The sequence below is a fragment of the Chiroxiphia lanceolata genome, chromosome 11, assembly GCF_009829145.1.
Source record: "Chiroxiphia lanceolata isolate bChiLan1 chromosome 11, bChiLan1.pri, whole genome shotgun sequence".
Taxonomy (NCBI): Eukaryota; Metazoa; Chordata; class Aves; order Passeriformes; family Pipridae; genus Chiroxiphia; species Chiroxiphia lanceolata.
The window spans coordinates 5,767,747-5,784,115 of NC_045647.1; the positions used below are offsets into that span (position 1 = coordinate 5,767,747).

The 16,369-nt window shown below is 40.5% G+C and overlaps 1 protein-coding gene and 1 long non-coding RNA gene across 3 annotated transcripts in view; one reads left to right on the plus strand and one right to left on the minus strand.

The window, feature by feature from the left end:
* Positions 1–5,205: 5,205 nt before the first annotated feature.
* Positions 5,206–13,139, minus strand: LOC116792284. The gene is made up of 5 exons (XR_004359054.1): positions 13,102–13,139; positions 12,705–12,835; positions 10,319–10,396; positions 7,916–8,044; positions 5,206–5,351 (listed from the first exon to the last, which is right to left on the minus strand). It is a non-coding gene; the product is annotated as an uncharacterized LOC116792284 (long non-coding RNA).
* Positions 13,140–13,544: 405 nt separating this feature from the next.
* SUCLG2 (succinate-CoA ligase GDP-forming subunit beta) overlaps positions 13,545–16,369 on the plus strand; it is a 120,566-nt gene continuing 117,741 nt past the window's right edge. Inside the window, exon 1 of one of the 2 annotated variants that reach the window (XM_032699379.1) lies at positions 13,545–13,647. In XM_032699379.1, coding sequence (XP_032555270.1) covers positions 13,564–13,647 — 84 coding nt within the window. In that variant the 5' untranslated portion in view covers positions 13,545–13,563. The remainder of the gene's footprint in view (positions 13,648–16,369) is intronic. The other variant, XM_032699381.1, reaches the window with a different exon arrangement.

Genomic DNA, 16,369 nt, shown 5'->3' on the forward strand with positions numbered 1-16,369 from the left:
TCAAAGAAGGGCATAGACAAACCCGGAGACACTCTCAGGAAGGGCCTCATTTCAGAGAGGAGGCAGTTTACTATCTCCCCCATTCACACCCTTTGTCAGTGCCAATCCTGTATCTAAATGATGTCACCATCATCTTCTGTCATGCTGATGTCTCCACTCAATTTTTCAGCACACTCAGCATGTCAGTTAGAAATAGATGTACTTACAAATTCATATCCATTCAGTTCCCTTTACTAGCCCATGCAGGAGTGAGGTTCAGTTGTGGTAACTCCAAAACAGATTATATTTAAACACTATTCAGAATTCCTTCACCATACAACGAGTATAATGTTATTTCATTTCTCTGATTATCCAAGTTTTAATGATTGCTTAGCAAATAAATGAAAATGCACCTCAGAAAGGAAGTGGGCAAATAAACATGTCCAAAAGGTTGTACATACATTTCCCTCTTAACTCAGCTCACTGAGAGATGGCAGCAAAGAGCTCCATTCCTCACCTTCAGAGCTGCCAGTTTCATACAAGTATTTTATGGACATATGAGCTAAATATCCTTTCAGATGGATTAACAACAGCGTGTTTTCCTCATGAGATAGGGTTTGTCTCATTCAAGGACCATATAAATATGACCACCAATAAATGAAAAAAAATCCCATGAACTGCCTAAGCCTCTGTGACCTGTTCGACTGGCTTGCTGAGGGCAGGCCAAGGCCAGTGGTAATGGTAGCCAAAGGAGAATTGTGTGGCATCAGAGGAGTTGCCTTTCACACTCTGACCTGTAAAACAACGTATATAATATGGATGGGTTGGTCAGTGACTCACTCCAGCCCTTAGAATAGCCACAAACCCAACAAAACTCTGAATATTCTCTATACATACTACCATACACTGATATTTATACAGGAGAACTGCGATTTCAGAGATAACAAAAGGGTTTGAGACAAGAAATGGGCTAGACTATAAAGAATCCAAGCTTCCTACTGCCCACTTTGAAAATATATGCCAGCCCAGAAGTTTGATCAAAATTAATTTCTCCAATTCCACCTGACTGTACAGTTCAGAACTGAAGCAACAGTTCTTTGAATACAGAAGTACTTTCTTAATATATTCTTACTTTTTTTTTTAATATAGACCATTTGATTTTTTCTTTCTTGATATTGAACATCCAGAATAAAAATAAACAGGACTTAATTACCAAAGACGTGGAAGAAAAAAAAGTAATGTAATGTTGGTATATTGTCACAAATCTTAGATTTTCATTAACAATACAGTTAAAGTACAATATGTATCCCACTAAGGCAATAGAAATCTCAGAGCTGAAAGGACCGGGAAAGTGTGTTGTGAACAGTAACAGTTATACACATTGTTTCAAGAACAACCTAAACAAGCCTAATTGGTTGAATAATATTAGAAGATTGAACAGTAACTACTTTAAACTCACTGTCTCCAAGCAAAAATCCATGTTTGCAACAAAGCCTAGAACGAAAGTTCCCAGATATGGTTCTGGAGTTTTCAGGCTTCTCCATCAAACTTGCCTATTAGCCCAAACCTCCCTCTTTCCTACATCCTCCTCAGCTCCTAGCACAGAGCTAGTCCTTCTGTTATCCTCTGTGTTATCCTGCTGAAATCACAGGATACTGGGAAAAAAAAAACAAACAAAAAAACCCCCAAAAAACCAAAAACCAGAAGCCTTGAGGTTGGTCCCTCTGCAGTGCCTGCGAAGGCAGATGGGATTTACACGCAGGCTGAGTTTGGGCAGCCCACAAAGGCTGTAGGAGGACATGAAGTGTTTTCTGAACAGCTGCTGTTCCTGGGGCTGGACACTTCAGTTACCCAGCAGAGGTGAACAATATCACTGTACTGCTGTGCTGAAGCACAGAGGAGCTTTTTTTAGCATTCATTTCATTCATTAAAATAAATCTTCCTTGTAAATTATTGGATGGGAATTGAGGCCTTAAACCTCACAGATTTGGTTTTGCTAGTTTTATGGTATGTACAATTGTATGGGTATCATTTCTGTAATCAAATATTTTATATTTGATATATAGAGGCTTCTGTTACAGCTATTTTCTGAATGCTTTCAAGGGCAACTGGCATGCTACATTTTCATTTCCTGGGCATACAGGAATGCCAGATATGGATGGAGGAATCTTTACCGGGTTTGTCTCTTAAAATTGCCACTAACCTATAGCAGTATTTTCTCACCCTCCTCTTCCTTCCCTTTGGGCAAAATGGTACCTCAAAGGCTTCCAGTTTTATGCAATGCTCTCTAAGTTTTCCTTCCCCCAATTCCACACTCTCAAAATAGAGAACTACATCTGCCCCTGTTTTCGCCTCTTTTAAACACCAAATTTCTTCCCAAAAAAGTTTTTAGCAAATTTTTTTCTTACAGTATGTTTCAAAACTGCAGAAGGAATGATAGAAAACAGTAAGAACTTTACAGCTTATCCCCTTCTCCCCCATTCCATACCCTATAATCTCTGTAATTAGAAAGCAACTGTATTGTCTTTTGTTTTTCTCAGGCTTTCCAGAATAATTCAACTTTCACCAAAGAACATACCTGGAAATACATCTGTGTTCTAAACACAGAAATAAAAATGTTCTAATGAAAGTTGAGTTTCACTCTTACCTACAGCATTCCCCACTGTGAAGGTTACTGTTTAAAAAGTCTGTTTATAATGCACCATCTGCTTGGCTTCTTTACACTCGTTTTATTCTTTATTGTGTGCTGTAATTAATGAGGCTTTCTGTATTATTACCATAAGAGCTGATGTTTTTCTTTATAAATGAGAAGCAATAGCTCCCTGATGAAAATTCCAGCTTACTTCAACAAATGAGAGGAATTGCCTTAAGACTGGATGGTTTGCTCAGGTGTCATTGCAGCGTCTGAGCAGAAGTCTCAGCAATCCTACAGCCCACTTGCCTTCAGACACTGTGAACATGAGGTGATGGATGAGCTGGATGAAGTTGGGATGGCAACCTTGTCTGTAAAGGACAGTTGTCACATGTGACTACTGTACTTTCTAGCAGATAAGAAAAGAAATGAGACAAAACAATTTAACACCAAATCTCGCTGTGAGTTTTTGCTTCATCTGTGCTTGGTGGCTTTGAAATACATCACAAAGATAAGGACATGCTGTTAATGCCTTTTGACTGTAAGGACAATTTCTGTATGCTCTTGTTGCCTCCTTTTATTTTTTTTAAGTTGCACACCATCTTATCTTCGTGGAGAATGATGGAGTATTTTAGACATACAAAGAGAACAAGCAGAAATTGCATGACAAACACGCCCTCTGGTTTGGTTACACACAGACAAGGGAGCAAAAAAGCCACACAACATGAAACATTCCCTGGCTTCCAATTCACAGATAAGCATGATGTCCTAAAAGGAAGGGTTTGCCTTTTTGTGGACTTTGGCTTTGTCTCCCTTCTTCAGCTTTCACCTCCAGTAAACACCTTGCACTCTGCAGATCACAGCTGTACATAGGAGACTTCTGGACTTGCCATTTAGCATTAGTTAAAGCCTAAGAGATAATCAGCTAAGGCTGAAATGACCTCTGATAGTTGCCTTTCAAAAACTTAACAGCCTGCCTTCAAAAACACCTTTCTCCATCTGCTCATCAAGGAAAACGATTTCTGATGGTCTGTACTCACCATTCACCCAGGACTGATTTTCTCATTTGGGTGGGGTTTTATGGAGCTGATTCTCACTCTCTCAACATCTCTCAGTTTATTAAGTCAGACCTGTTCGGTCTGACAGCACAAATGCAACCGGGCACGACTGAGCTACATTAACAATTCTATGCAATTTGATCTCCATTATGCAATTAATCTGTACATGCTTGTTAGCAATTTCTGGAATATTAGGTGTCCTGAAACTTTCTCATCATTTTGAATAAGTGGGAGGAAAAAGAAAGGAATTAGGAAGGAAAATATCGCATAATATCACCAAAAAACAGTAGAAGAAAGATCTTATATAATACTTAGCATATATTTTAATATAAATCTTCTACCAGTAAAGGTCTCCGTTATAAGTACCCACCCACACAGACACATATATGTATACATGCTTTAAATGTATAGACATCTTTGACTTATTGCTTCCACTGGCCTAGAAAGAAGACTTCTGCAGGATATACTGGTGACAAGTTTGCATCAGGCACAGTGCCACTGCTGAAGTCTGTGCTACTGATATAATACAGCATGAACCAAACTGCTCCTTCCATTGAGAGGTGAGGGGGAAAATAAAAACTCATTGTTATTCTCCAGGAATTCTGGACAGGAGACAAATCCCTTCATTTTCTGTTTATTGACTGAATCTCATATTTATATGCTATATCACAAGATTATACTTAGCACTAAAGCTCAGTGATTAATTCATAACAACTACTGCCTAACAAAGTCTTCTCATCTTCACAGAAGACTGATGTATTTCGCAAATTCCTCAGTTATTTGTTGTTCTGAAGTAATGAATTAATTGCAATAATTTTCTGCTTCATAGAATGGCAATAGTTGTGTTTTCAGCTGAAACATGGCATGTGTCATACAAGGTATACATTACTGTTTTTCTTTGCTGACTGGCAATATTATATGCAGTTATTGCAGGAAACACTCACAAACTCTTACATAGATATACATTTCGTTAGAATTTGGGGGAGCATTCATTGGAAATATTAAAATTATTTTAAATTCTTTCACTTACAAACAACACTTTGTGACTTCAACACTCTTACATTATGCACTTGTATTAATGTCTGCAGGATGATCAGTATTAGTGAGTTCAGTCCTTTGTAGAGAACTGAACCACAGGCCATAGACACTGTAATAACCACGTTCCCAGAAACCAGCAGAGATAAGAAAGTTTACTCTCAGCATTTATCCCTTCAAACTCTATTATCCGTCATGAATCCTACTCTGAATTCCATCAAAGAAGCCCCATGTAGCCTTGAGTAACAAACAGATTCATTTCAGTATAGAGCTCAACGCTCATTAAAAACATTAAAAGTCTAAAGAAGCTAAATCTAAACTGAATAAAAGTAATTTTCTCTGAATACTACACTTAAGATGCATAATATCTAAATTTTAAACATAAAATCATCACAGCCACTAAATGAGCTGTCCATGTAGATTTTCTGTGTTTCCCTGAATTTTTATTACAGTACACATTTTGAGCCTAAATGACTCTCAAAACAAATCACTTACCTCCTATGGCAGCTGTTGCTAATGAATTGGACTTCACTGGTTTTCTATTTAAGACAGAATTCTGAAGCACAGACTGGTGGTCTGAAACTACCCATTGGGGTAGAATTTTGATTGTAGACTTGCTTGTATGCACTAAAACATGCCCAGCTTTCCTAGAGACACAAAACCATCAAAACACATTTATTAAGGACAAACAATACACAGAGCAGAAGCTATACCTGATAGTGCTAAATTTAACAGCTAAGCCTGTAAATGCTACTGTACTAAATCAGATGGATACTAGAACTATCGGTTGCTTGGAGAAATTTTATTCCAATTTCCTTTGTGATGCAGAATGTAAAAGAGTAATTTTTTAGGCTCTGCTACAGCCAAGCTGATGGCTAAAGCATTCCCATTTTGATCAGTTTAACAAATGCATATTAATTAAAAGTATGGTAATTCCTACATACTTTTGTAGAAGCTATTAAAGAGAAAGGCCACAAGGAAGTTCTTTTTGATTCCTCCAAACTCTACTAGTAGAAAAAAGCTCTATATTATGATTTCCCAGAGCATGAAAAAACCTGCCGAAAATATGTTTACACACACATAAGATTTGAAGGTGTGATAATCTGTGTATGTCCATATCCAAGAGTTTATAAAGTTAGTTGTACATATACTTTTTATTACAGATTGTAACAAACCTCATAAGCAAAACATTTTGTACTTATTCTTCGTACAGGCTAAAAAAAGTTTTATCAAAATGAATTCAGTAAATGATGTGGCTTCTTTTACTGAATAAAATGCATCTATGTAGAAAGTAATCATGAGGCTTTACTCTCCCTACTCATCTGTTCACATAGATATTGTCCCCTGAGGTTACAAACTTTGCTTTTTGCCCATTTTCTCTTTGAATTTCCATAAGATTTGCAAACATCATTCAAACAGCAAACACTAATGCAGGTTATTTACAACTCTCTGTGTAGGGGAGGTGATGCTTGCAAATGTAGTAGGAGTTCTGGTTAAGTATTTAGGCTATATGGTCAGAAAACTATTTACAGTCCACCATGGGCATGGCCAGTTCTTATTCAATTGTATTTAATGTTTTCATCAGGGCCCTAAAGGCTCCCTGCATGTAACTGGAAGGGATCTCCAGAAACAGTTACAGTCTGTTTATTCTGCTCCAGAAACATTTTCACTACACTTTGATTTTTTAACAATTGATACATTAGCTGGTAATTGATACATTACCTAGCAAAAGGGAAACACCTCTTTGCAGTACCACGTGCAGGAAGATTGATGTTTACTGGCAGTTTTATTCCGAAGAGAACAGATTACAAAGCAAATCACCACAATCTCATCTGTGTGCTTGCATTTGTAGATATTCTCCTTCTTCTCACAGCTGGGCCCAAAGCTGAGCCCACATCAAAACACACATCAAATCCAGAAAAAAAATTTACAAACTTTGGCCTTTTTATATAGAGGCACTTTGGGAGAGCTCATGTTTGACATGTACATTCTCTCACTGAGAGACCTGCAAGGCTTGATGATGACAATGCCCACTATTGGGTGACATGAGGATAGTGCAGGAAAAAAAAAAGTAAAAATTGAATGACTTAATGTCTAAAATACAAAGAGTGAGAAACACTGAAACGCTGTTGGATAAAATGGATGGAGGTGTAAACTAGGAGGGAATAAACAGTTCAGAGAGGCAGTGAGATGATAAACTGTTGAATGGCAAATTGATGCAGGGCACCCAGTAACCCAGAATAGTCTGTACTGTGTCTGATCCCAGCACACAGAGTGTCCTGAATAGCACAGCGTGTGGTACGTACCAGGTCCCTGCATGCTTTGAGGTACAAGCCCAAGAGTTACTCTTTATAAACAAGTGCCATTCCAAGTTCTCATTAAAGCACTGAGGTCTTTTCAAGGCATCAGTGATGCAATCTGCCTGCAGTTGTGACTGGGGACAGCACAGCTCCATCAGCTGTAACTGCTCTTGTCATCAGCTATGGGGAAAAATCCTCCTCTACGTTACATGCTTGTAAATGTCCAAATATGCTGCCTAGACAACAAAGCAGTGAGCATATGCACCAAATGACTGTTGTTACCTTGCTTTATGTTCAGGCAGTTCAGTTTTCTCTGGTGGTGCATCCAGGTTTTGTTATAAGATTTTTCACACAGTGCTGCACTTCTTTGTTAGGCTACTCGGAAAGGTTATGGTTTTCATAAACTTCCACGATCACCAAACCACTTGCTGGTGTCCAACCAATTGTAATGAAAGTGAAACCTGCCAATGCCAAAAGATTTTATTGAAATAGGAAAACACAGCAAGCAATCTACAACATCCACTGAAATAGTACCCTGTGACCCCAAACTAGGTAGCATCGAAAGTTACTTTTAAATCAATACTTCACTCTGCAGAAAAATCAATTTCCTTCCTCTGCAATCCATAAAATTCATCAGGAAAAAATTACCCCTTACATATTACAGTCCTTTCACCCTACTGGTTTGGAAATTAATTACAATAGACAATTTCAAGCCCTGTAACAGGTTGGGGCAACACGCTATAAGGTATTTTGCAACCTGTGAATTAAAACATGGATTAGATGTGATGTGAACACCTATAGCTTTCCTGATTTGCCCAACTTCCCTTTGGTAAAGGCAAACACTGCTTTTTTAGCTACAGCCTTCTAGTGTCTCAAGTAGTATCCAGGTTTCATTCCCGGAAAACACTCACCTGTTTGCAGATACTGTGCAGGACACACACAACCCCACATAACAAAGCTTGTTCTATCAGCATCCAAATAATTTCTCTTAAGGCACCGACATCTTGCCTTTATTCTTCCATATGGGAACTGCAGCCCTGCTGTGAAAGAGTTAAAGAGCTTTACTGCACAGCACACATGGAGATTCCTATCAGTCAGTGTGCTCTTGGGTATGGATGTTCCACTTTTGACTGCCTGGGCAAATTCTTCATCATCTTAGAACTTTCTACATAGCTTGTAGAAAGCTGTTAAAAATGTTTTTAAATGTAATGGTTTGCTGTTAAATATATTTTTAAATACGACGTGCAGAATCTTATCGATCTAGTCAAGATTTTGCTCATTTTAATAATGAAAGTTTCTTTTTAGAATATTTGTCTACATAATAAGCTGACTTGCTCAGCACACGCCACAGAGCCTGACTTTCCATTACATCACTGTTTTCCTGCTGTTCTAACCTCCATTCCTTTACCCCCAGTCACTTTTGCTTTTTTTTCCCCCAACTGTTAGATATTTCTTTCCTGAATTTAAATTGCCTGTATCTTTTAGAGACTTCAAAGTCTTTGTGAGGCTATAGTCACATCTTATGAAAGAGGTCCAGCCTCTGAGAGGTTGTTTTCTTCCAGTGTATCCCACAGCTCAGATCTTTACACTTTTTGTATTCAGTCCTGTATTGTCTCTGACAGAAGTTCAATAAAATTGTCTTTCTACCCACAATATCAGGGTTCTCAGCATTGCTGGAACTGAATGTTATAGACCTACAGTCTATCTCTGTGACAAACCTGAACTCCCCTGTCTGCCTCATTATATGGTAGGCCACTGGCAAAAGGTAGCAGTGCCTCTCCTGGAAATTGATGTATCACTTCTACTGTTTTCAGCCAATTAATTTATGTCATAATTCATGAAAGTTTCCTTTTTAAGCAGTCAGATGGTTGGTTATCAAAAAAGGTGGAGCATTATTTTTGCTATTGCTCCCCTTGGTATTGCCTCTCTTGCTATAAATCTTTTTAAAGTTGTTATTTCACTACTTTTTCTCCTTATTTCTACATGATATTATTTAAAATCTTCCCTGGTTTAGCCACTTTTTAATTCTTAGCTTCAAGTAAACGTCAAAGCTATCACACATTTTAACAGTGTTAAAATGCAGCACCTTGGCTTCCCACAGCATCAAGCAGAGGATGCAAACACTGTTTTAAGGCTTCACTTGATTCTTTCGTTCCAAGCCTCATCCGAGTTCCACTGTGTGCACCAGAGGGACAGGAAATTTGAAAATAAAAAGGGCAAACTGATATTTACATACATACTTCAACGGTGCAGCAGCACATAGAGCTCATATGTTTACTGAAGACAGTGCAACCAGGACATTTGATCCTACCTAGCCAAGAAACACCCCATCCTGCCTGCCTCCAGGATCTCTTCCATTATATGCCAATAATTTTTTAATGAATGGAAATTTTCTGGCTGTATGCAATGACTGAACTCAGTGACCTGGGAGGTAATTCACAATTCTGATATGCTATTTTTCATTCCTTATTTTCACCCTTCTTTTTAGACTTGAACATTGTTATTTTAATCTCTTGTTACCCTTTCTCCACCCATTTATAATACATTTTTCTTTTTGGTTTTACATTTGAAGACAAGGAGACATGAACAGAGAAAAGGAACGAGGAATAGTGAAGGGCTGAGAGAGCATAACAAACTGAGAGGAATCTGTGCACCAGGAGTTGTGCTCTGTAGAAACACCATAAGACTCAGTCTGTGGTCTTGTTTCCTGTTCCTCAGTCACCTACAGTGGGGCTATTTAAGTGAGTTTGTTGCAGTCTTAATACCCTTTTGGGGATGCTGTGTGTGGTGTGTCTTTCACACACAGATTAAGTTACTTTCTACAAAATTTATGTGAATACAAAGCTCAGGCTCCATAGTTGACCCAAGAATAATTACAAGGTAATAGGAAAATGATGAAATGCCTTCCAGCCCACTGGTTACAGTTCTCTGAAAAGAGGCTACATCCCACCAAAACCTGACTAGAGCAACCACTTTATCAATGAGCCAGTGTGAGGGCTCACTGTTTATCAGTGTGAGGGCTCATCTGACTCACTCTGCTGCAGTTGTAAGACTAGTCGTGTGAATAAGAAAAGATGTATTTGGCCCAATTCTCTTTGAGTCTAAATTAGAAGAGGATCATTTATGTAAACTTAAATGATCCCTGCTTTGCTGCTGCAATAGTGGTTTTATTCCTGACATGTATCAGCATGAGCTCAGATATGTTACTCAGGAAAAATTATTAAGAAAAAAAGCTCCATTCAGCTCTGCTAGCTATAATGGATTTGTGTTTGTCCAGTGGGTTTATGGTTAATAAAAAGTTAAGGATAAACAACCTTCCTGAATGGCTGAAAACACCATCCATATGCTGGGTCAGACATCCACCTTCAGCAAGTACTGGTTTGGGAGGTAATCTGCACAGATAAGAAAACGAATATACAGTGTCATTGTTAGCAAGTACTACTGTAGCGAAGAAGAAATGCAAAAACACTTAAAATTACACTTTACCTGTGATAAAGTAATTTTTTTCATCTTTAAATGTTTTCACTAGAACACTATTAACTATTTAGCCTTAAGGAAAGTTCTTAAGAGGTATAAACCTTACTCAATGCTTTTTTTAAACTTAATTGCAAAAACATTAATGGTTGTTTTGCATTAAGTAGACCATTGCTAAAAAGCTTAGTTAAAATCTAGTCTTTTATGCATCCTGGGGAAGAGAGGAGAAAGGCAGCACTCTCAAATGCTGGATATCCATGCAGGGGTACAGGGAGGAATATTTGGAAGCCTAGAAGGAATATTCTTTGAAATTGGCCTCCCTCCCTATCCTTTTTTATTTTGCAGTTCACTTCCCTTCCCTCCTTATTTGTGAGGATAATGTGTTGAGACTGCTCCTCAGCTGTTCCCAAATTCCTGCATTCCAAGTGTGTTCCCTAACTAATTAATGTGTATCTCTTCTCTCACACACACGTCCTTGTACCCCGTGTTCCAACAATGCTGGTTCCTGCTTGCTCTAATTGCTTCAGAGACCTGTTTTATCTAAATTTTCTGTGGTTTACACATACACAGAAGGAAACTGAATGTGAAGACAATGAATCTCGGTACCTTTTCTCCTTTAAAGGTCAGATATTTTCTACTCTACAGATACAAAAAAATCATGTCTTGGTGACTAACCCACACTGTACATCTGCAGTGTTTTTCCACTAAATCTCAACAATGAAAATATAGTAAAGAAGGTTCTCCACTATTTATATTATGCAATGAAAGTGCTCCTCATAGCATTAAATGATAGCCTTGCATGCTATTCACACACATTATCTGAAAGCTTATATACCTATTATATATATAAACATAATGCCGACAGCCATAATAGTCTGCATGAACAGGGAACTCTGTGCTTACTGAACCACAGTCATGAAACTAAAAATGAAATTATAGTTCCTCCATCATAATACCAAAGTCAGTATATAATATTCTGAAAGAACAAGCACACAGTAATACCTAGCTTAATACTGGGTACTATACATTACTGTTCAATGCTATCAAAAAGCTGCACCTTCAGATTCTTTATTGAAACATATTACATTACTTAAATTGTCATAACAAAGACAAAGGTGTTCAATTTTAGATTTTTCTGGCACCTCAGTTTTTATGAAATTGCATATTTTTTTCCTAATAGAAGTATAATTTATTTGCTGATTAAATTCCAATAAGGGAGTCCTGATTTTTTAAAAAATACATTTGGGAACGCAAGTTCTAAGCACTGACAGGTACATTCTCCTTTGTTTCCACTCACAACCTGGACTAGAAGACTGGGATTTGACTGTTTTGTTTTTCCAACTAAACCACTGAATAAATAATGTTCAGCATAACTAATGCCTCCATATAATGCTAACTCTGCATGATTCCATATAAGTGAATTTAATATGAACTGTGGTAAAATTGCAAGTGTATCTCATCCACCTCTCAATTTTAGCAATTTATTTTTTACAAACCATGATTGTTAATGGACAATTTGAGTGAGCTATTTAAAATTAGCCCTCCAGTACTTACAGGCAGATTATCCAAAGTGTGCATTACCCATAACCAGACACAGAAATGGTCAGTGGGGTCACACAGAGGCTGTATCTGAAAAAATCAGACTCTTGAGTTTGCTTCAGATTGTAGACATGACACACTTGCATCCACACCAGCCCCTAAGTCATTCCTGATGGATGGAGCAATTTTCACAGATTTGGCTTCTGGGACTCACTTTCACGAAACCTCTGCTTGGACTGGGAACTCCTATGTTAGATTTTATATCCATGTGATGAGTCATGAGCTGTCAGAGCTCTGGTCTTAGGCACCATCCCCCAGGTGGGCTTGAATTCAGTGTCTCAGGTTTGGCATTAACTAACGGGTTTTCACAGAATCACAGAATCATTAAGGTTGGAAAAACCTCTGAGTCCAACCTTTGATAGACCATGGCACTCAGTGCCATGTCCAGTCTTTCCTTGAAATACCTTCAGGGATGGTGACTCCACCACCTCCCTGGCAGCCCATTCCAACGCTTGACAACCCCTTCTGTTAAAAAAGTTCACTGCAATTGATTTGTTGATTTAGGATGTGTCCATTTCATATAAACACAGACAGGGAGAGGATGTTTACGTGTGTATACATAAACAGTTATGTTTGTATACATAAACAGTTATGTTTGCATACATAGATTTATTTGTATATACATACTGACTGACGCGTTTTGCCAGTGGATGAAGAACAAACAGAGGCATTTTGTGGATTCAAAGTGCTTATGAAGAGTCGGCTGGATCCCAGCAGGCTTTATTAGAGTTTATTAGCTTGAGTTGATTTCGTATTTCCTAGTAAAAAACAAAAGACCTTTTAGTCATGAAAAAAGAAGTCAGAAGGTGGCCTCCAGCAGTTCAAGGTTGTCACCTCACACTTCCCGACCCCTCCAGACATCGCTGCCCTCACTGTTCCCAGCCACTGCCTTCCCCACAAAGCCCTTTCCTGCTCCGATCACACACTGGCCCTTGGTCCTGTATGCTCGGCATGGTCACCCCATACTTCACAGGATCCCAGAATCCCAGAATGAGTCAGGTTGGAAGGGAACATAGTGGGTCACCTGATCCCAGCGCACACGGCACAGGATTGTGTCCAGACAGCTCTGGAAAATCCACGTGCGGGAGACTCCACACCCTCTCTGGTCTCTGTTCCAGTGCTCGGTCACTGCACAGGGAAGAAGTTCTTATGTTCAGGTGGAACTTCTGTGCGTCAGTTTCTGCCTGTTGCCTCTTGTCCTATTTTCCCTCACCACCGAGCAGAGGTGTGGTGTCCATCCTTTGACACCTTCCCTTCAGGTACTTGTATACATCTCTTCTCGAGGCTGAACAGGCCCAGTTCCATCAGCCTTTCCAAAGAGAGATAACACACCTTCCCTCACACCAGCACCCCACGGTGCCACCCACGCCCACCCAGCCCCCGCAGCCCCCCACACCCCTCGCACCGGCCCGGCCCCGCCGCTCCCTCTCCGCCCTCCGCCGGGGCTTCCGCCCGGGGCGCGGGGCAGGGCGGGGACAGCGATAAGATGGCGGCTCCGCTGGCCGGGCAGGCGGGGGTTGTGCTGCGGGACCTGGCTCTGCGATCCGCCCGCCTGCGGGGCGGCTTCCCGGTGAGTGAGACCGGCCCCGGCCGCCGCAGCCTCCGCTCCGCAACCGCCCCGCTCCCCGTGCCCGCACCGCCCGCCCCCCGCGGCCGGCGGGGATCCCCGCTCGCAGCCTCCGCCCTCCGCGCCCGTGTCTGGCAGCGGGAAGGACCTCTCGCCTCCCGCCGTGGCGGAGCTGGGGCTGCTGGTGCCCGGGCTGGATGGAGGACGAGTCCAACCTCCGGCGCTGCGCGGGGTCGGGGCGAGGCTGCGGCAGAGGCGCCGGGTCAGGGTTGGGCAGCTCAAAGCGTGACCTGCAGCGCCAGCTCTGAGCGCCTCCTGCCCTGCAGCTCGCACTGCTCTCGGTTATTTCATTAGCACAACCAGGTGTGCGTGAAGTGACGCCGTTTATCTCGGCACGTTTCGGGTTGGCTTTGGCTCTGTGCTGGTGGCTGGAGTCAGGCTGGGGGGAGTGATGCCCACTGGGAAAGTTGGTCACAGCTCAGGATTCCCGATGGCCTTGGACCTCAGCAGCGTGGTGGGAAAGAGCGAATGGGCCTCCTGGAAGGGTTCGTGCTCAGGAACTCTCCTGAGGTGTAGCAGGAGTTCATTATTCACCTCGAGAGCAGCCACGCTGGGGTGAAACGAGATACGCACGTTTTAGGCGGCTCTGGCGCCTTTGGCAACCAACTCCTTTAGTTCATGTTTTTATCATCAGCAGCTGCATGGGAACTGCTTTGGCCCACGTTTCTCAACATAAGTATTTTCCCCAAGACAAAAGCCTCTGGAGGGAGCAAACCGAGTGGCTGGTTGTGCTGCGCAGGTGCCACCACTGGGAATGCTCGTGGCTGCAGGTGCGTGGCGGGGGAGGGTTGCTGGATAAAGTAGGATGTTGGTGCTGAACTTAATTTGTACGGTACAACTGCTTCTGTGTGGTTTATCTTTTAACCTGAAGGAAGTTAGCTCGCTTGATTTTAAATCTGAAATATTTTGTGCCCAACTTTCCTATTTTAATGCTGGGTATATCGTTCAGCAATTCAGTGCAATTGATTTGTTGATTTAGGATGTGTCCATTTCTCATAAACACACACAGACAGGGAGAGGATGTTTCTGGGTGTCTGTATACGTACACAGTTTTGTCTGCATACATAGATTTATCTGTATGTATATACACATATGTAAATCTATTAATATGAATGAGCAGTGTTGTCACTCCCAACAATGTTTGGTGCATATGCACTGTATGGTTGAAGGTGCATTCCTGCCATCGTGACTTATGTGAGTCTGATCCTACAACAAGGAACTTGGAGGTAACATCCCTGTTCTTGTAGGACTTTGATATAGAGGGCCTGGAAACGCTGGAGTGTGGAGCATTGCCTGGACAGAGTCATCTCAGCTTAGAGGGTGTTTTGGTTGAGCTCAGTTTTAAGCCCTGTCTTTGTCTGGCCTGCAGTAGGGATTTGAGGTACAGGTAGAAATTAGGAGTTAATGCTCTATTCTATTGTCTCTCAAAGCGTGGAGTAACCCTATAAATTCCCCACTGAAATCACTGGGTATCAGCTCAGATTCTCAAGAGTATTCTTAGGATATCAAGGTGGCCAACTTTAAAAAAAAAAATAAAATCTTTATTTGTGCATTATTTTTGAACTAGGGATGTTGAACTTGTATTATAAATCACATTTTATTATTCTCTTTCTGAACTCTGACAGATACTGAGAGCATCTCCCAAGATCTGTGCTTTCCAAGTAGGCTGTTTTCAAGAGCCACATCAATACTGTTTAAGAACAAATCAAGTTCTTAATTTCAAAGTAAACCACTTTGCTGTAGAAAGGTCTTAAGTTTTGCAATGTTACGTAACAGAATACCCATCTAAACAATCTCCTAATCTTCCCCCGCCTTAGACTTTAAGCTACAAACAAGTTGTTCAGCCAGAGTCTGCATTTCTGCGCTACAAAGTAGGATAAAAGATCTGAGAGTAAGATCCTTTGAAAGAGTTTTTCTCATTTGTATCATTCCCTCCTTGGCTCGGACCATAAGTTACACTGTTACTTTATTTATTTCCCGTAAACCATCAAAACCTGTCCTCAAAGCCCATCACGTTGTTCTTTTCACAGATAAGGGTCTTCTGTAAGACTGGTATTTCTTAATTACGTCCTCTGTAAACTTTGTTGTTTTGGTAACTGTGTGTGAGGAGATACTTGGTGAGATTTAAAATCTTGCCTCGTGACTTACGATTGGAGTGGTGTTTGTACACTTTGTATCTATTGCAAAATTTCCTATTGTTTCAAAACTGTTGATGTTCATAGTTGTGTTGGATCAAGTTTTTTGATAAATTTCATTGTATCCATTATAATCTGCCCCCCCCACACATTTTCCTGTGTAACTTCACTTTAGGGGTGGTACTTGATCCTATGGCATGAAAATATTTTATCATCCTTTTTCTTTCCCTTTGGCTCTTTACCTTTTTAAGCTGTTAAACATTTTTTTTTCTCTTTTTACTTTTTGTATTCTTGATAGATTCAGTTCTTTGTGCTTCTGGAGTTTAAATCTGACCAAGTGTTCTAAGAAGATAAAAGATAGATTTCAGTTGTCTGCAGAGCATGTGGACAAGCGTATTTAGACCTGCTCTTGCTGGAGCAATATTTGTAAAGAGCTGTGACAAACGCTCCAGGGACCACTCCGCTGCAGAATTCAATCTTGTTGGCTGGCAACAAATAGGCTCCACTGAAGGCTGTTTATTTGAATGGGA